Source organism: Hydra viridissima, unplaced genomic scaffold (assembly GCF_058129835.1).
Source record: "Hydra viridissima isolate aposymbiotic clone 2 unplaced genomic scaffold, HvirCarnegie_v1 scaffold_7, whole genome shotgun sequence".
Taxonomy (NCBI): Eukaryota; Metazoa; Cnidaria; class Hydrozoa; order Anthoathecata; family Hydridae; genus Hydra; species Hydra viridissima.
The window spans coordinates 15,894,008-15,915,431 of NW_028324306.1; the positions used below are offsets into that span (position 1 = coordinate 15,894,008).

At 29.6% G+C, this 21,424-nt stretch overlaps 2 protein-coding genes across 2 annotated transcripts; both read left to right on the plus strand.

Annotated features, from left to right (window-relative positions):
* Nucleotides 1–1,093: 1,093 nt before the first annotated feature.
* On the plus strand, nt 1,094–10,705 carry LOC145183918 (putative phospholipase B-like 2). Its single transcript, XM_090093107.1, has 9 exons — nt 1,094–1,445; nt 1,897–2,146; nt 2,539–2,627; nt 2,740–2,951; nt 5,120–5,211; nt 7,962–8,284; nt 8,607–8,759; nt 9,525–9,684; nt 10,173–10,705. The coding sequence occupies exons 1-9, from the start codon at nt 1,246–1,248 to the stop codon at nt 10,350–10,352; spliced, it is 1,659 nt and encodes a 552-aa protein (XP_089949233.1). The 5' UTR covers nt 1,094–1,245; the 3' UTR covers nt 10,353–10,705.
* Nucleotides 10,706–10,947: 242 nt separating this feature from the next.
* LOC149886353 (uncharacterized) lies at nt 10,948–16,004 on the plus strand. The gene is made up of 4 exons (XM_090093108.1): nt 10,948–11,139; nt 11,515–11,718; nt 15,167–15,350; nt 15,510–16,004. The coding sequence occupies exons 1-4, from the start codon at nt 10,953–10,955 to the stop codon at nt 15,811–15,813; spliced, it is 879 nt and encodes a 292-aa protein (XP_089949234.1). The 5' UTR covers nt 10,948–10,952; the 3' UTR covers nt 15,814–16,004.
* The last annotated feature ends 5,420 nt before the right edge of the window (nt 16,005–21,424 follow it).

The following is a 21,424-nucleotide window of genomic DNA, read 5'->3' on the forward strand; positions in this document are numbered from 1 at the left end:
CCAATGTACTATGCAAAAGGTACCGTAAAAGGTTCTAAAATGTCTGCTATGTATGGTTGAGAAGTCAGACGTCCACCATCAATAATAAAAAGCTCTGTGTGAGCTGTTAAAGATACTTCGCGCCATACTCAATGAGCTGCCTCCATATAAAGTGGTTTCTCGAATGTTACAAGCGAAATATCTTTCATTTGGTCTTCTGTACACTCTAAGGCGGCGATCAGAACTTGAAAGACAAAACCTTGACTCATCTGTAAATGAGACCTGTCCCGAATCATGCATTTCCCAATTCATATGCCTCCTTGCAAAAGCCAGTCTGTTTCTTTGGTGGTCTACAGACAATCTGGATCCAGTAGCTACCCGAGGTCATAAATTTAAAGCACGAAGTCTTCTTCGTATGGTATCTTGACCAACAGAAGTTTCATAAACCTCAGAAAATTGTATTTGGAGATTTCGTGCATTAGTGAACCCTTGTTTCAGTGTTTGAAGCATTAAAAATGGGTCTTCCACGGCATTGGTAACTCATGGTCTACCTTGGCCAAGTCGTCTAACATGATCATTGGTCTCTACAAACCTTCGTAGAACCCTACCGACTGTTGTATGAGACATTCCAAATCTTCTACCAAGTTGGCGATTTGTTAATCCTCCATTGGACAAAGTAACAATTGCAACACATTCATCGTGATTTAAATTTCGTCTAGAATGCTGCATTGCGAACACGTGTGTTGCTCAAATGACAGTTACCTTTTCTACTGTCAAAAACAATTTAGAACCAATCCATACTTTTCTTTTCGTAGTGAGCTTTAATCATAGCAAAACATGGATTTCTTATGAAAAGCTGCAATAATTTTGAAATTAAATAAGGGAAACGGAATAAAACCTACAAAAAGCTTAACAATAAACATTATCCTCATCTTTATAACTAATAAATCCGGAAAATATATGATATTTTTCAAAATAAGTAGGAATTTATAAGTAGCGCGTTAATTTTGCGATTTGGTGTATATTAAAAAAAAAAAAAAAAAAATACTGTTAGCGGTCCAATCTTTCCTAAATAAAACAAGAAGCGTAACACCAGTTTTACAAATTGGTGTGTGAACATTTGATAGTTTACATCTCGTGATCCTATTGTAAATCACGTTTCTAATAAATGGCATTTTACTTTATTAATAACTGTTCTGAACTGATATGAACTAGGTAGTTAGTTGACTAAAAGTATATAACGGGAATAAAGAATATAAAATTAATATGTTAAACTTTAAACATATTCTTATACTTATTTCTATGGTGCTGTGTGTATTTGGAACACAGAGTTTCCTTAATGATCCAGAAGCAAAGTATATATCCGTTGTATTTGATCAAAAGTCCAAGACTTTAGTAATAAAAAATGATACAAAGGAAGATTATGTTGCAAGAGCTGCTTTCAAGAACTCCATGAATGAGAGTGGGTATGTTATTGCTTTACCGTAATTGTTATTATTGTAATAAAAGCTTATATGTTTTTACTTTTAAATAACTATTTCTAACAGGTCTTAAGCTATTTCTATACTTGAAACAAAAGTCTATGTACAAAGGACATTTTTGGGGAGGTAAACTTTGTGCACATTGCTTTGTAAATGTGACCAAGCATTTAAAATTTTATTCATGTGTTTACTAAACTGCTCAGAGTAATTTATTCATAAGTGATGATACAAATTTAACTCTGTTTAGTAATTTTATATAAGTGCAAACAATAGAATTTGAAGATGAGAATACTTTTAAGTAGATAGTGAAATCAAAGTAATAAAAACAATATTTCTATTTATTATTATTATTTTTTTCTATTGTTATTTTTTTATGCAGCCTTTGGTTATTGCATTTGATATGATCAAAAATTAATTTATAAATTATACTGTTTAGTTGGTCAAAGTTGTATGTTATCACAAATGGAAAATACAGTGATATATTGCAAGCAGAAGCTGCTGGTCTGGCAGAAGGATTCTTAACTGCTGATCAAATTAGTATGACTTATCAGAATACTTTAAATGGTTACTGTGTTAATGAAAAAGAGTTCTGTGAAAAACTTGAGAATTTCTTAAATGAAAATTCTAAATGGGTAGCTCAGCAGCTACATTTAAAAGAAAACGCTCAGAGTTCATACTGGCAGCAGGTACTTTATTACATATTATAGTGTTGTAATAGTATTATTAGACAATTATTCAAATTGTTTTTTTCAAACCTAACTTTTTTTTGATAAAAATTAATTTCATTTTGTTTCCTTTTTTTAAATACTAAATTAGTGTTTTATATATTTTTTTAAATGTTAATTTATGTCATAAATTGTGCTTATACTTTAGTTTTTAACATTTATGTTTTGTTTTAAATATTCTATAAAAATATTTCAAAATTTACTTTTAGCTTAATATTTCATAAAAATATTTTTAAATTTATTTTTAGGTTATGGTTATTTTAAATAGTATGTAAGGTAGAAATAAAAGTAATATAAAATAAATAATATTTAAAATTTAAAGTTCATTCCTGTCTGTTTTTTGTTTCCATTAGGTTGCTCTTATTTATAAACAGTTGGATGGATTACTCAATGGATATCTTCAGAGCAAAACTCAACCTGTATTAACATTGTTTAATGTTAGGTAAGTTGTTTAAATGTGTTTGCTATCTTTAGCTGTTAAATTTGAATATTTTTATATACTTAAAATATACTTATTTTTAGTTAAATTCTGTTTTATGTTTTCTCTTTTTTAGGATGTTACAGTTAGGTGGTGACCTAGAGGACATAGAACAAGCGCTAGGCAAAAAGTCTTTTAAAAAGGTTGATGGGTCAGGATCTTGTTCTGGCTTTGTTAAATTATTTCCTGACAATGCTGATCTTGCAATTTCTCAAGTAACATGGTCAGATTACAGCACGATGCTTCGAATTTTCAAATATTATAACTTCACTTTTCATGATGCAAAAGGTAATATGCTATTTATAATTTGAGCTATTTGTATGTATAGCTTTTAAGATATCCTGATATTTCATTCTAATTTTTTAAGTTCCTTCTGTTACTATAAACAGGAGGATTTCTCAAATCATAATATTCATCTGAATATTTTTAATCTATATTTTTGTATTTTTTATAATTTTTATAAAAAAAAAATTGTGGAAAACACAAACTCTGTTGATAATTTCTGTTAAATCTTTTGTAAATTACCATTTGTAAATCATAAAAGAAAATTTTCAGCACTTATAAAGAACATGAATTTTTATTTTGGATGCTAAATTAATGACAAAAATAGAACATATCTGCCTTACGTACTGCATTTCTTGCATCACCAACCTCTGATGACTGAATGATAGTCTGCTTTTGAACCAAAAGATTATTTGACTGATTGGTTAACCAATATTGATGGATTTTCTTCAAAAAAAAGTTAAAGTTCATCCTAATCTTTCCCTTGCTGATTTTCCTGTGTCCCATAGTGAAATGTACCATTAGAAAAAGGAAAGTTGTTTTCATTTAAAAATGGAGAAAAGTAGTTAAAAATTGCAATATTATTACAAAAAAAAGAAATGAATGCTGCGCAGGCATGTGAAAAAATTTGTTCTGTATACATACATTATCAAAATCTGCTGCATGGAAATGTTTCACTTGCTTTTGTCCTGGTAATTTTAATGTGATAGATGACTCATGCTCTGGTCCTCCAATCAGTGAAAAAGCTGATAAAGTTCTTGAAAAATTCCAGCAAGATAGGCATAACAGCAGTGTCAATGTTGGTATGAAGCTAGGCATTGACCACAAAACAGTTTTGAACCATTTATGGAAAATTGGCTACAAAAAGAAGCTTGATGTATGGGTTCTTCATGAGTTGAAAATGAAAAACATGGTAGATCAAATTAACATCTTCAATATGCTCTGAAATGCAATGAAATTGAGCTATTTTTGAAACATGTCCTAATTATTGATGAAACATGGATCACGTACAATAATCAGAAGCATAAAAGATCATGGATAAGGGATGGTGGCCCATCACAAGTGTTCTCAAAGCAAAAATTGACACCTAACAAGGTGATGCTGTGTGTGTGAATAATAGGAAAGGTTGTGTCTTTCATCATGACAACTCCCAACCACACACTTCTTTGATGACTCGTCAAAAATTTCAAGAGCTTGAATGGGAAATTTTGTTGCCACCATATACTCAAGACATAGTACCCTCTGACTATTACCTATTCTGATCTCTGCAGAATTCTCTCAAGAGAATTAAGCTGGTGTCAAAAGAAGCTTGTAAAAACCACTTGATTCAGTTTTTCAACCATAAAACCACACTAGTTTTCACCAATGGTATCTTGGCTCTACCTGAAAAATGGCAAACCTTGTTGATAATAATGGAGCGTATTTGGTTTAAAAAAATTCATTTTCACGCCATAAAAAAGCCAAAAGAGTTTTACTAAAAAAATGCCACAAACTTTTTCCCAAACCCTTCATACATACAGACAGACAGACAGACAGACAGACAGACAGACACACACACACACACACACACAAGTTGAATAACTAAAATACTGCGCTAGCTCAGTATATTATAATTTTAAGTGTAAACTCTTAAATGCTTCAATAATTTTACAGTTGGTTTTTAACCCTTTAGTACGATTTTTATATGTAAAAGCAGACTCCACACCAACTTATTAAGGTAGTTTTATGTCTCACTGTGGCATTGTGAGCAGAAACGTCAAAGTATTAGACTTTTGTAATCTGAAACAAAAAAAGAGGAAAAAAGTTGAAATGCATAGAAAGAGAAAAACCAAATTTAACTTTCATGATTTTGATATCTTAAAAAACTTAACCACATAAGTTTCCAAATGAAAAACTTCTAAGTTAATCAGAGTAATTTATGAATTGTGAATCTTTTCAAAATATCTCCAACTTTTGAACATTTCATAAAATTAAATTTTCAAAGTGCTTTTTTTGTATGTATTCAGGTAAAATTATTGTAAAGTTCTTTTTTTGTATAAATGTCTTCAGATAATGTAAGGTTGATATGAATCATCAACAAAAAATTTAGAATAGACTAAGATATAACTTTTTCCAAATTTTAAAATGCTTTCTCATATAAGATATTCATTGCAGTTTTTTTCTTTTTCTTTAAGGTAATTTAATTCCTGGAAGACAACAGAGTTTTTCTTCATATCCTGGTTCCCTTTTTAGTGGTGATGATTTCTATATTCTCAGCAGTGGTTTGGTATGATATTTATACAAAGCTTGACCTCAGCAATTAGTACTTATATACAATAATTTAAAATAATCTTGTGCAAAATTTATTTAAAGTAATTCAAATTGAGACTTGATGTTGTAATTGTAATAAAAAAAATGTTTGATTCTTTATGAATATATGAACTTAATGTATCTGTATATAAATATTAACCATCTATGAGCTAAAGCTATTAAATATTAAAATAATAATCAGAAAAATGGCAAAAATGATTCCACTAAGCATAAGTCTTTATGTTTATGCTTAGAATGAACATCTTTTTAATTTTTTAAAAAAGTTTGACATAATAATAATAATAATAACAACAACAATGTGTTTTTTTTTTATGCCTGATGGGGGAGTGTTAAGGTTGGTTAGGAAGATATGCAATTCAGTGCCTACCACAGAGGAGTGTTTAAATTTCATTGTGCTCAATGTAGAACTCTGATTTTCACCATTCTGTGCATTGTGTCCCACAATGCCACAGAGTTTTAATAGTGAGAAGATGCGAAATAGATATCATATCATAGTGCCTACTGTCATATCTGTGCAAAGAATTTAAACAGATAGACTGAGCATTCATCTACAAATACAAAAACATTTGTTTCTAGTGAGCATATCCATTGTCTTGGATCATAAATATGATGACCAGGCTGAGGCTTGTTGAAAAGTGATTTTTTGCATATTTTTCAGCAGTTGACTTAATGCGATTGAGTATGGTTATAGCTGGTTACATATTTGTAATAGTATCAAATTCTTATGACTCTTGGGTGGCAGAATCAGGTGTATTTTTTTTAATCAATCGGCATCAGAAAAGAATGTCAGTTGCAATATTTTTGTGTATGAGATGGCATAGTCATTGTCAATGCCAAAAAATAACAATTCTTTTGTTAAAGTTTTTTGTACTGAGAAAAAAAACTTCTGAATTTTTGTTGTTGCTATTTACAATTAAAAATTTGATAAAAATAAGAAAAAAGTATATATTACATGAATTAATCCTTTTTCTGAAAGAAATGCGAAGAGAGAAAAAAATATTGTTTCCACAGATAATGAAAGAAGGTGACACACCTCTAAGCACAATTTACAAAGTCAGAAAAAAATTTAAAAGAACAAGTATTGTCAGATATAAGTTAGGATCAGGGAGAAAATCTTCAGCTGTCACACCTAGGCTGGTCAGCACCATTAAAAGCTGGATCGATAGGGAGTAGGCTTTACTGTCAATTTGGCTTGTCATGGCACTGACTAGGGATTTAGGTCACTTTTCCTGAGGTCAATGAGAAGGATGGTAAAAAACCTCTATGTTTCTTAAGCAGCAATCAGAAGAGTTGTCAAAAAGAATATTGATTCCAGGTCTCCTACCCTTGCTTTCACTTTTAATGTTTTTTTGGATCACAAAGAGTCAAATGATTGACCAATCCCTCTACTTATGATGGTTAAGCACAGGTTGGGTTCTGCCCAGGTTTCTTAGATTCAAGTAAAGTTTATGACTGTACCAGAAACCAGTAGGTTTATGAACATCTGAAGCAAATAAGAAATCAGCAGATTGTGGTAATGATTTGTAGTAAAAGGTTCTGTAGAACACTATCTTGTATAAAATTACTATAGGCTAGTGATGTCAGTTGTCTAATAGAAAATAACTTATGTTTTGTAGTGGTGCCTGTTCAACAGGTCAAAGTCAAACAAAGGCAACAGGCCCTGTTGCCATTGTTTGACTTTGCATTCAAGGATATTTGTAACACTATTAAATAACACTTAACAACATATAGTATAATAATATATATATATATATATATATATATATATATATATATATATATATATATATATATATATATATATATATATATATATATATATTGCTTGTCTGCTAAAACTTAATTCATTTTATACAAATGTTATAAAATTAAGTTATAAAGTTATATAAAAATGTTATAAAATCTGTAATAAAAGAGTAAAGGATTTCATATGAAGGATTGTGTATTATATTGAAGATTGTATATTATAATTAGGATTGTATATTATATTGAAGATTGTATATTATAATTAGGCTTGTATATTACATTGAGGAGTAATATAAGGTTGTATATTATATTGTGGAGAATAAACATTAAACAAGAACAAGCAATTAGCAAAGTTATCAAAAAATAGAACAATATTGTTAAAGAAATTGCAAAGAATGTTGTATATTGATATAACAGGTATCTGTTGTAAGGGGTAGAAATCTATTTAAAAAGGAAGTGAAACAATGCTGAATGAAGCTTCAACATTCTTTTTATATGCAGAAGGAAAATGTAAATTTATTTAGTTAAACTCTAGCCTTGAATGAAGTTTCAACATTTTTTTTATATGCAGAAGGAAAATGTAAATTTATTTAGTTAAACTCTAGCCTTATTCATACCAATATTGACAATATTTTAATCTTAATAATGATGATTATAAAATATTTTAGTATTTATTTAGTGTAATACATTTTTTATAAGTTATTTTGAAGTTTTTTAAATAAACATTTTCTATTGTAATTATTGTTTTTCAAAAAATATATATTATGCTATTTCATGCTGCACTAGAACTATAAATTACTTCATGATTCATGAAAATGTGATAACCTTTAGTTGATTTTAAATATTTAACTGTAAACTTGCTCAGTTGGTTTACAGTATCCATCTGTAGACTTTGGTATTGATTATAAATTATGTCTGATGTTCAATATTTAACTGTAAGCTTTGTGTGTTTTTAAATAGGTGACTCAAGAGACAACCATTGGAAATGATAACTCTGAGCTTTGGAAATATGTTCAACCAACAACTCTTTTTGAATGGGTGAGAAATATTGTTGCAAACAGACTTGCAAAGACAGCAAGTGAATGGTGTTCTTTATTTGAGCGCTACAATAGTGGTACATATAACAATCAGTGGATGGTCCTTAACTACAATTTGTTTGAACCAGGGAAACCTTTAAAACCTGACACATTCTGGGTTTTAGAACAGCTTCCAGGAATTGTAGAAATGGCAGATAAATCAGTATTATTGCAAGAGAATGGTTATTGGGCAAGCTATAACATTCCGTTAGTAAAATATTTTTACAAAAGTTATTACTGCTAGTCTTTTCTGAATCTATCATTATGTTTATCATTTTTTATTGTTGTTAAATTGGTATTTATTATTATTGTTGAGTAATAACAATTGTTATGTTTGTTGTTATTAATAATATCATCATTATTATTTATTGTCATTATTATTATTGTCGTTGATATTATTGTTATTGTTATTATTATTATTACTATTGTTGTTGTTGTTGTTACTAATTGTTATTTACTATTATCATTATTATTATTATTATTATTTTTGTTGTTGTTATTGGTGTTTATATATATTTTTCTCTTATAGGTACTTTCCATACATTTATAACATTAGTGGTGTTAGTGAATCATTAAAGAAATTTGGAAGTTGGTTTGACTATAATTTAAATCCCCGTGCTCAAATATTTAAGAGAGAGCATTCAAAAGTATCAGACATGGAATCTTTAGTTAAGCTGATGAGGTAAATGATTTTTAGATTTATTTAAATTATACACAAAGTAAGAAAATACTGTTGAAATGCACAAAGTAAAACAGATTAAAGTTTGATGCTTGAAAACAACAAACACATTTCAAAATGTTTTTTTTATTAAAAAATATTTTTTGAAATTAAAAAATTTTTCAAAATGGTTACTCATTAAAGTGGTGATTGATATAAAAGATTAAATATAAAAATTGGTGTTTGATTTTTAAGTCTGACAGAATTTGTTGTTTTTTTATGTATGCGATCTTCATTCTTTTTTTTCACTATATAATGTGTGTTTTTTTTCTTGCATCGTCAATAATAACGAATTATACTTTAAAAAACTTGGATAATTAAACTGGAACCACATTAAATTGTTTCACTAAATATTTTCAAATCGAGACAATAGTAAGGCATTTGTATTTTAAACAAGACTAGAACTTCAAAGAAAGGGGCACGAAAAAATGAAAAAAGGTATGTTGAAAAATACAAAACTGTTAAAGCAAAAACGTATTAGAATAAAGGAATCAAAAATAAAGAAAATAATTTAAAACTTTTTCTTGCTTTCAGATATCAGTTGTTTTATTTTTATAATAAGTTTGTTGGCTAAATATTTTAGAAAGCTGGTCTAATGCTGGTTGCCAGAAGGTTTTTGAGAATAGTTTCAAAGTAGTGTGTGAATGTGACCATCTCACAAATTTTGCACTTATCCTCGATTACCAAAAAGTTTAATTTTGTTGTGTATTTTGTGATATCTTTTCATAGATACAATGATTTTCAGAATGATCCATTAGCAAAATGTAATTGCACTCCTCCATACAGTGCTGAAAACGCAATTTCTTCACGGAATGATTTGAATCCAGCTAATGGAAGTTATCCATTTGGTGCTCTTGGTCATCGTAGACATGGAGCAACTGACTGTAAAGTGAGTTACTGATATCAGAATTATCTTATTTTCATAAAGTGAGCTCTGAAAAGAATGTTCTTGTTTATCTGGTATAATTGTTTAATCATAGATCTTAATGTTGTATTTGGCAAGTTTTTAACTGACCAAATGACACTTTCTGATCAACAAATATTAAATTGGTTGGTCATTTTATTTGAGTTCTTCTAAAAGTTTTTGAATTTTTTTAAGAGCCAAATTAGTTTAAGTGGTCACACTCTTTTATACACTGAAAGTACAAGTTGAATGAATTTAATGTTTAAAATTTACTTCCTTACTTTTTGTACTCCAATAGATTGTAACTTAATGATTGTTAACTTAAGCACAAAAATTCAGGAAATTGTTGTTTATAAATTTTCTTACAGTCTTTAAACTATTTTTAAAAAAAAAATACTACTAACCATCTGTCCCACTAAAGTTTATTTCTTATATTAAGAACTGCTGTCAATCTATTTTGTTTGTATTATTAGGCCACAAATTCACAACTGGCAAAAACATTATCTCAATTCATTGTTGGTGGTCCAACATCAGATCAACAGCCACCATTTCAATGGTCAAAAACTGAATGGCCTCGTCCTCTTGGACATCCTGATATTTTCCATTTTGAACCGCTATTGCTTGATTGGAGTAGGGAAGAATGGATTCATTAAGAGAGCAATTTACATATCAACACATTAAAAATGTTTTCAAAAAAATTTTACTTATGTTAAAGGCATTTTTATTGTTTTTGTTGTTATGTTTGTTTTTGTATTTTTGTAATATTCTGTTTTATACACATAATGAAGGATTTGTTTAATAGTTAATGAATTTCTTTTTTTTTTTTTTATTAAACAAAATTTTACTTAATTATTTTTTTAGCCCTATTCAACATATTCATTCTTAATAAAATCTCACTTATTAATTTATTTTTTTAATATAGATTGATCAATAAGAATTCATCTGTAATGTGCTTAGTTTTTTACAAAAAATTTTTTAAGAAAAGATGTTTTTTTCTGAAAGTTGAGTCACTTGTTTTAGTTTTGTGTTATTTTCTTTTTTACTTACTTCACCATTTATAAACAAACAATTGGATCAAAACAATAGAAAGATTTTTTGGTAATATTAGATTAATGATAAGGTTCTCTTAATGTTTAACTAATGCCCATTATTTTTAAAATTGTTGGCGTCAATTTATTTTCTATGAAGTATTCATATAAGTAATTGTTAATAATAGTGTTAATGATAAAAAATTGTTGTTGTAGGTCACAACAATGTTGATGAAATCAACTTTTTTTGTTGGTTGGGTTGTTATGACAGTCTGTAGCTATAGCGATGAGCATAAAAGTGATACTCCACAGAATGATTTTTCTTCATTGCTTAATGATCTGAGAAAAATATTGCACTTGGATGAAGTATTAGAAGTTATTCACCAATATTTTGAGACAGCAATACAAAATGGTTTATTTTATTATTGCAGTTATGCTTATTATTCGGTAAAGTTCTGATAGTGCACAGTCTCCCAGAATTAAGCAATTAATTAAGAAATTTCAGCTGAAATGTTTTAATGTAATGTCAGAACTTTACATTATTTAATGAGTTTTATGTATGTATGTATGTATGTATGTATGTATGTATGTATGTATGTATGTATGTATGTATGTATGTATGTATGTATGTATGTATGTATGTATGTATGTATGTATTTAACTACATTAAAATTATTGAATTGTGCTAACATAAGACAAGTTGAATTGTTTTTTTTTGGCAATATTTTAAAATTTTTGTATTTATCCAGTATTAAACAAATTCATGTTAATTCTCTGAAATTTTTAGGCCAGAAATATTCTTATGAGCAGTTCAAAAAAGATTGGAGCAATTTACAGCTTCACCCTATTGAAATTGCTCAGTTTGTTCATCGATCTGTTTGGTCAGCTATAGTACATGTCTCACTTGCTGTAGTAGATTTACTCTTATACTTCTACCAATTCTTTCTGCATTTTCTGAAAAACAAATGCGATATATACTTGGGGAAAACAGGTTGGCTATCATTTTGTTAAGTAATAATTAGTAGTTTGCAACAACACAATACTGGCGCTTCAAAAATTTGAGATCCATTATGTACATTAGGGTGTCAAAAAATAAAAAAGAAAATCCTATTTGAACATACCATGGTTTCTTTTATTGTGAGTTTAGATGTATTGTGAGTTTAGACTCCTGAAAAATTTCAGACTCATAGGTACACTGCTAAGCCTTGCACTTTGGGTTTGAAAGTTTTTTTTTATATAAAATAAGGTTCCATAGTGATCAATGACCTAAAAGAAAGGTCCAAAAACTTTTTTGCAAAAATGCTATGGTATCTTAAATCATGAGTTTAGGTGTTAGTAAGAGCCATGGAAAATTTTAGACTCATTTTTAGATGTTTAGTACTAAACATTTTTTTCCTTTCAAAAAAATGCCCTCTTTTATTATTCTTTTTTATTTATTATTTTACAGTTTTCTTTATTATAAAATCTGAATATTTCCTGATGAATTTGGGTTGTCGGTCTTTTTAAGAAGTTGGATTTTGGTGATATAGCTAAAAAAGCGGTCTTCTTTATAATTAGTTATAATACACAAGATTTTATTTTTAAACATCTCAAATAGTGGTAAGAAGATAAAAAAAATAGATCATGTAAATGCTAGATTGAAAACTTTGGACTTAAATGATTGGGAATTAAGCATAGCCAGAATTTTTTATGGCGTTTTTGGCACAAAAGTGACAAACAGGCAAATATTTTAGCTCTTGCAAGCTATAGACAAAAAGAAAAAAATAACAAAGTAGCATAACATTTGAATTTTTTTTACTACCAAAGTTATCTTTAATAAAATATTTACTTTATTGAATCATCAAAATAGAGAAACAATAAAATTGCTGTTTTACTTTTACACAACTTATATTTTGCTGTAAGATGTAAATACTTCTGCTACTTAACAGTAAATAACTTGCAATAATTAAAAAACGGTTTTGAGCCAAAGTGCAAGGCTTAACAGTGCGCTTATGAGTCTTGAATTTATTATGACTAAAACCTAAACTCACAATAAAAAAAACCATGGTTTCAAATAGGATTTTCGTTTTCGTTTTGACAGACACTAAATGTACATCTGTATGTTGAAAACATTTTATATAATTTAATGACAAATTTCTTTTATAAGTAGTATAGTCTGAGGATCAAAATTCTGTTGTTCGATCTTCTATGTTCTATTAGAATGCAATATTATCTTATTTGTGAACGCATGCTAGAAAATATAAAACTGTAGCTTACTTTTTGAAACAAAATCGAGTGAAACTTATCTAAATTTTCTTATTTAGAATAATTTAATTTGTTTCTAATGAAAGCTTTAATCAAAGTTTTTTTTTCTTTAGTATTATTTGGATTTTTTATTTTTTAACTCTCTTTAATTAAAAAAGGTTTATTCTTTTACTGTTTTTTAGTTTTGTATCATGGATTACTTTAATACACGGCCTTTTATCCTGCTTAAGTTGAAAAAAAATAGAAGACCAGTTTTAAAAATGTATATTCTGTGAAACTTTCTTAACATATTTTGATTATTGCGCTATAAATTCTAAATAAGTTAATCTGGCACAGGATAAAAACTTTTGCGTTTTCTAAATCTTAATCTCTACTAAACTTCACTAAACTTCAAATACTTGATGGCAGCTTCTTTTTATTAATAGATAGTAGTTATAGTTAATAAATGCTGTGTTGTTGGTTGTACCTCCAATTATTTAGGTGGTGAAGTAATTCCAGTTTTCGGTTTTCCAAAAGATGATGATTTGAGAAAGTTATTGGTTAGATTTGTAAATAGAAATTTCTGAGCTGTCACAAAATCATCTGTGATCTGTTTAAAACACTTTGAGAAAAAATTAATATATAATGGAGCATCAGCAAAACAAATTTATTTGCTGTATAACCTGAAGCCTGTTCCTACAATATACCCAGCTAGCATAGCAACTTCTTCTCCTCTAGCTATATCTGGACCAAGAAAATCATCTACTAAAAGAATATTTCAAGAAAATGAATATCAGAAATTTTCATCAAATAATATTATTGAAAATCTTAATTCCCTTTTAGTCGCTGATTCACCAGCAGGATGTTTATTTTCCAAATTTGATGATTGTGTCATGTTCCATAAGATTATTCAAAATGAACAACACATACCACGAACTTGGTGAATCTACATGTCAAACTTTTTTATAAAAATCTTCCAGTTTCCTTACCACCTTGGCTCAGAGTAACCCACCAATGTATGCTAAAAGGATGTTGCATTACACATCACTGAAAACTTATGGTTTACTGCTTAAGGAATTCCCACTTCCATCTATATCACTTTTAGGCAAGCTTAAATCAGGTGAAATAGATTCTATGAAAGTTTTGAAGTTGCTACATGAAAATGGGAGCTTATCTAAAGATCTTATAATAGTTTTTGACGAAATGTATTTACAAAAATGTGCTGAATATTCTGGTGGCAATGTCATTAGGATTAGTGAGGAAAATGAATGTTATAGAAGCATTGTCTCTTTCATGGTAGTTGGTTTGATTAAGAAGTTTGGAGTATGTTGTGAATTGCTTAGTATAATTTTTTAAATAAATTGTCCAGAGGTGGGCTAACAACTCCATCATTACTGCTTTTAAAATATGTCTGTGACAGTTTTACTATGCTAGATCAAATTTTGATGTTATTTATCAGTCTCAAATGCAACACCGTAAAGCAGTAAATTTAGTTCTAGGCAGTAGAGAAGAGTACCAACTATTTTTATGTTGAAATCATCAAAATCATGGAAAAGAAATTATAAACACTGTTATTTCAAATATTCATTTTAAAAACACCAGAAAGAGAGTCAGGGATTCGAATGTTGCAGATAATATTTTTGCATTTAAAAAGACAGAAAAATGAAAGTATTTTGCTTCTCATTTTTAATCAGTTTGTGTTGAAGTTTATTTTATACTTTTGATGCTCATTTTTGAGGATTTGTGTATTTTTATTTCTTGCACAGTACTTGACAGTCCCAAAATTTCTATTGCCAAATCTAACCCATATCTTTCTCTAGTGATTGTATTTTGGCAAAGCAAAAAAGCTGGGACTACTTTATAACAAATATAAAGGTATAACCATAGTTAAAAGCATTTATTAACTATAATTATTATCTTATACTATAAAGAAGCTGCAATTAAGTATTCAAAGTTTAGTGAAGTTTAGCAGAGTTTAGATTAATAGCTAAATTTTTAATCCTGTACCAGACTTACTTACTCAAAATTTATAGCGTGATAATTAAAGTTATTTTGAGTAAGTTTTTCTATCCAACAGTATATTCGATTTTTAAACTGGCCTTCTTTTTTTTTTTTTTTTTTCTATTTAAGCAGGATAGAAGGCCGTGTGTTTAAGTAGGCCGTGTTTGTATTTACTTTGTCCAACTCTACTTATTAAGAATTTAACAATAAATTAGATCCGTATCATCCTTGGAATATCATGGATCTAAGAAATGAGCAAGCGCCCCTGTATGTTTTCATCTACGGAGGTATATTATCTCTGATTCTCATGAGATTTTTGAGCAGTTGGAGTTTTATGTTCTACATAGCTGTGAGTTTCCTTGTGCATTACATTGGTGGAACCCAACTCGTCTTTAAATGGTAAGCCATAGAAATAAAAAAAGTAATAGTCCTTGTTGTGTTTTGTTGTTGTTATTGTTGCTGTTGTTGTTGTTGTTGTTGTTGTTGTTGTTGTTGTTGTTGTTTTAACATAAATTAACATAAATTAACATAAATTCATAAACAAATTTAATATTTTAGGATTCTTTGCATTATCGGGGTTTTGTGGTTTGCGTTCGAAATTATTACCAGTTATCCTCTACACGCCGCCATCACTGTTGTTGTCTTGTATTTAAGTAGTTTTTTGTTTCCGTGGATACCAGTTAAGACAACGCCGCAACGAACTTATGATCGAAGTTTTTCACCCGAAACGTTTCGTCAAAATGAAATAAAAGCATTGCAATCACGAATAAACATTATGGAAGAGAAAACATGTTTAATAAATAAAAAACTGGAAAAATTGTGCGCGCTGATAGAAAGGCAGGAAAGCGTTGATAATGAATGAAAGTTTTTTTTGAAAGTTTATTAATAACTTTTCCCCAATTGTTTTTTTTTTTTTTTTTTTTTGTATGTTTAGGTTAAAAATGTTTTGTACAATATTTTGCGTTTCTCTCTCTTTTTTTTTTTTTTCTAATTTTATTTATAGGAGAATATTTATAAAAAAAAATTGACTAAACTATATACTTGACACAAAAACTATAATTGTCATTTTTATGCAGCAAATATTTATATTTTTGAGCTCTGTTAACTTGCACTAAAGTTACTTACGCAAAAGTTGCAAAAGAAAATAATGCAAGCAATTAACTGAAAAATATTTTGATAAATTTATAATATATCAAGTAAACTATTTATAACTATATATAACTATAAACTTTTTAACTTAGCGCTTCAGATATCCTCAAAAAAGAGCTGAAACAAGATACAGAAAAGACTTAATGCTCAAATAAAAGAAAAAAAAAAAAAAGACCGGCGTTGTATAAATGATTTTTCTTGTGTAACTCAAATTTGTTAAAAAAAAAAAAAACTCTTTTCAAACTTCTTGATTTTATCATTAACTTAACTAACATAACTATACAAAGAAAATCAGGTATGTTATTATAGCAGACTTCTCGTTAATCAATGCTAAAAAAACCAATTGAGACTGCTGCGATCTATTTTCCCAAGGTTTTTTTTATTTGCGCTCTGTTCTCTTTCTTAAGAAATTTCTAAAGGGGCTTAAGTTGACTCTCATAACATTGTAAAAAAACTCATCTTACTTCTTGTTATTACTGAAATGTTTGTTTTAAATGTTTTCAAATGCACCGAATGATTACGCCATTGTTTCTGCAAACAATTACGTAATCACCGAACGATTACGCCATTGTTTTTGCAAAGTGTTTGTTCATTTTAGCTCTCTCAATTCAATGATTGGTTGGTCAGATGTTGAATCATTTTAAAAAAATATCTCTTAGCTTAATGGATGTTTTTTCTAATTGAGTAAACCAACGTAAGGTTGTGGCCTGTTAAAAACAAATTCCACAAAAGTACTTTAACGTATGTCAGCACAATATACTTTGCTACTATCTCTCCAGCTTTGCAAATACGTTTAAGAAGTTAATTGTAATTATTTAGTCGATTGAGAATTTTAGAATCGTGTAAAATAAAACTTAGTTTCATTCAGAAAAGGTTTCAAATTTTCTATTGTGTAATATTTATTGGCGGAATTTGTAATAAAATCTGTATGTTGAACGTTTTGTAGATACTCGTCTATCTTACGAACTAAGATTATACTGCCCTCTTAAGATTATAATGCCCTCTTAAATCATTTATGGGTAAATCTAATGTGGTTAACATACCACGAAACTAGTTTAAAAAGGGTATTACGGTCAATTTTGTCTGTTTCAAAAAAACCTAAAAAATATTCACTTGGTGGTGCTTCTACCAGCTACAGAATTAAATTAATAATAAATTATCATGGATTATTACGGGAACGAATAGATACTCTTGCCTCCGTGCATAAATCTCCGGAGGGGCTGTTGCCCCCATGGACTCGGCGCCTGTGATTACTCACATCAGTGGTTAACTGTACTTCTTTGTGTAAATCATAAAAGGCCAAAACCGGTTCACTTGATAATTGATGTTTTAGCATATTGAAAGCATCATTACGTTTTTTTGATCAACTTAACTTTTGTATTTTTTTTTTTAATATTTTTAATAGTGTTGTTTTTTAACTACAGTCTTTAACAAAACTTGACACATATGTGCATAAATCCAGGAAATTACAAAGCTCACTTAAAGTTGTTGGTGGTCTTGCATTCTTGATAGCCTCTAATTTGTTTGGGTCAGGATTAATACCATTTCAATACCAAAAAATTTTATCTTCTCTTGAGCAAAAAAACACTTTTTTATATTTAGCTTCAAACCAAATGCACGTGTTTTGATTAGCAATAGTTCTAACTTCCTCAATAAATCTTGTTCATCTGATGCGTATATTATAATATCATCACAGATGAACTTTATTCCATCTATTTTAACATAACTTTGTTCCGTAGCTTTTTGAAAATTCCCGAACGAATTATTAATACCATATACTAATCTTTTGTGTGGATAAACTCCCTCATCTTTTTGAAAATTTGTGATTTTTCTGGACTCGACATTTAACTCTGAGTATCAGCTTCTTTCACTTCTAACTTCGCAAATATTTTTAAACCATACATTTTATCCATTACAGAATCCAATGTAGCACTCTTGAAATTTTTCTGACTTAACCTTTACGTTTTGACCCAGAGAAAACCTTTTGGGTGGTGATAGTAGACACCTAGTAGACTTCAAATATATAAACTTTGAAATGGAACTATTGCGTCTGTGGGAGAAATTTGCCTTTTAAAATTCAGTATTTAGTTAAACATTGTTTCAACAATAGTACATAATATTGGTTAAAGTTAAGCATTGTATTCTGAAATTTACAATAACAAGGAAAAATTTAGTAATGAAAATATCATTATTTAACATTAATAACTCTGTTAAATTGCCTTTACATATTTTTTTCGTTTCATATTATTTTTAAATATGTTTGCTGTTGTAATCAGCCAAGCAATTTCTCAAGTATTCTCCATATTGAGAATAATCAACAGAGCATTTGAACCGTTGCCTGTGTAGACTAAAGTCACGAAGAAGGGCCTCTGTTGCTTGTTCACTTCCAAGTGAACAGTTTTTTCTTTGAATATATTGAGTCACATGATGAAAGACGACGTGGACTTTGGTTGTGAATGTTTTATCTTCCAAATCAAGATATGAGTCTTTAAACTTTGATACCTTGTCTTCATAGAGAGGATCCAGACATTTTCCATAACAAGATTCGACCACTTGGTCAAACTTTCTGAGCGTGTCAATAACCCAATGATTTTAACAGCTGATTGTTTCTCTGCAAGCTGCTGCAAAACATCCAAATTGTTCAAGACTTTTTTACAGTCAGGATCTGCAAACTGTCCTCCATGATAGATTTTTACTTTAATATAAAGAGCCTTAAATTAATCTTCCGCAATTGATAAGCAACCTTTCATAACCTTCAAGAGACGGTTTACAACACCAATCAACAAATGAAGCTCCATTGATGGAATCACGTCATGAACAAGATCATTCTCTGCCAACTTGATAATGAGTGCATGAACCACATTATTGAACAATTTGGTTCTCCATGGTTGAGCTCCTGTTGAGTTTCTTAATCTATTCATAAGCAGGGCTGCAATTGGCGCCTGCTTTAAACGATTGAAATCTATTTGATCAACTGTTGAAGTAACATTCTCGACGGCCATCTACATTTGCACGAAATTCTTAATATGCTGTGATTCTCGCAAATATTGATCAATCTACATTAACTTTATGTTATCATAGGAATTTAAAGTAATCCGTCAAGGAAGTAAGTCATTAATGGCGAGGTGGATACTCTCAAGATTATGTATTTTTATCATTAGCATTTAATGCATTAGCAATTAGCATTTTATGCAACCCATTTATAAAATAAATGATAAAAAAAAAAAAAGAAGACCACAAGCGGTCACATTTTTCTGGTGTCCGATTTAGACAATTATTGTCTAAAGAACTAATATTCAATAAAACCACCATCAATAGTAACACCTGCAACAAACATATATCCGAGTATTTTTTGATTTTCGCTTGATGTGTAATAATAACTGAGTTGTGGTGCATTGGCTAAAAGACTTGGTAAACTTTCGTCTTGTTGTCGTCTCTTATCATTCATTTCTTTGTAATGCCAACTTGCTTTAACATAGTCATCGAGTCGTATTATCGCGGCACCATCTGCAATTAGTTGTGCATTAATTTTATCAATAGCATCGGCATGTTTTTGGTTATACTCAGCCTGAGCTTTCGTAATTGAGTGCAGCACTATGTGGCCTGGGAATCTGTAAATGCTAGTACATTTGCTATAGAACCACCAATAATACTTGAAACAATTGTAGCCAAGTGATATAGTAAAAAAAAACGTGCAACTAGATCAATTAATTTGGGCATTAGAGAAGCAGGTATCCAACAAATGTCCAGCTTTTTTTGGTGTAAAAGTTTAGCTCAGTCTTTTCAACAACTTTTCTTTTTTCAAGGGCAAAAACGAGTGCACCAGCACTAACAACGATGGTAGAATAGAATATATAAGCAATAGTCTTTTTATAGTCATCACACATCTTTAAAAATAGGGTATGCATCGTACCACAGATATTAGATTTTTAAATTCTCTTTAAATGAAAAAAAGTCCTCTGATAGTGGTAACAATTTAATTCTGGTCTTTTAATAAATTGCACGTTGGCTTGAATAAATCTGTTTTACACAACCATTTTTCATTTACGCTAAAATTTTTACAAAACTCTGCAGCACAGAGTTTTAAAATCTGAAAAACAGAGTTAATTTAGAAACATCCTAGAGCAGTGCACAAGTAGTAAGTATACCAAATTACAATACATTATACCATACTATACCATATTACGTATACCCACTGCACAAGTCTAGTCTGTCCAATGGTTGATTTTGCCAAAATGCTGCAGCTGTTCAAGAAGAATGGAGGTTCAATAGACATGAAAACAGTTGAAAAAATTAGTAGCTGTCTAAATTAGAAACCTCACGCAGAAAATATTGTATATCCAGGCCATAAGAACTACTATAGAGACAGAGGCGGAACTACTCTATAACAGAGGCGGACGTATAAAGCATATGGTATTATTTTTTAGATGATGCGTAACGCTTTTATATTAGCTTTTGAATCAAGGAAATGATATCACATTAAGCTCGACTAGCTGCTAACATGGCAACAACTTCAATTGGCGCTATCATCCACCAAATCTTTTTGCTATTGTTCTCCTGCTCTAGTACTTATTTTTAAACTCATTTGCCTTAGTTTCTATGATATTGATCCAGGAAAAAGCTGTTTTAAGTTGCCACGCTTGGGGTATCTCAAGAGGACTTGTGCAATCACCACAAGTATGATTTATTTAATTTTTCGCATAACAACAACCGGGACACATTTCTACCATAACTACGCCTACTGCTGACACAAGAACTTTACGACCTAAAATGAATGTAAGCGTAAGTTGAAACTCATTAAATTTGAGATCTGGTATGAGAAGTTTGTATACCAATACGTATAGTTCAAAGTTTACGTATTCGTCTCCACCACCGTGTAATATTCAAAGAGGAAATACTTATAGAAACTATTTTTAAACTCCATCTTTTACTGTCATTAATGAAAGAGCGTGACACTCTATACCAGCATTGCCTTCTGCCATTGATTCCAATACCTTAGGAAATACTTCTGGAAGAAACAACGCCCTCATAAGTATTACGTCTCAATGCCATCTTACATCGACAGTACATCAATTCAAGGTAGACCAGCCAGCGTAGTACCAGGTAGTTTTGATGGAGTTAGTGGTACTGGTGGAACACCACCACCCTTACCAGGTATTGCTACTACGGACACTGCAGCTTTTACACCTTCTACACTTGCTGTTAGCTATTTTCTTCGGAATTTAAGACTATTCATTTTTTGCTCATTCGTAGATACATTATTTGCAATATGTTCACTAATAACATCGATATTTTCTATTAAAATATCTTTTATACTCTCTACT

Bases quoted from the DNA above. Each gene is read 5' to 3' on its own strand.
- LOC149886353 (XM_090093108.1), top strand. From the start codon at position 10,953: ATGTTGATGAAATCAACTTTTTTTGTTGGTTGGGTTGTTATGACAGTC. The intron at 11,140-11,514 runs GTTTATTTTATT...TGAAATTTTTAG, and splicing joins TGAGACAGCAATACAAAATG to GCCAGAAATATTCTTATGAG. The intron at 15,351-15,509 runs GTAAGCCATAGA...TTAATATTTTAG, and splicing joins ACCCAACTCGTCTTTAAATG to GATTCTTTGCATTATCGGGG.
- LOC145183918 (XM_090093107.1), top strand. From the start codon at position 1,246: ATGTTAAACTTTAAACATATTCTTATACTTATTTCTATGGTGCTGTGT. The intron at 2,628-2,739 runs GTAAGTTGTTTA...TCTCTTTTTTAG, and splicing joins TTAACATTGTTTAATGTTAG to GATGTTACAGTTAGGTGGTG. The intron at 8,760-9,524 runs GTAAATGATTTT...ATCTTTTCATAG, and splicing joins TCTTTAGTTAAGCTGATGAG to ATACAATGATTTTCAGAATG.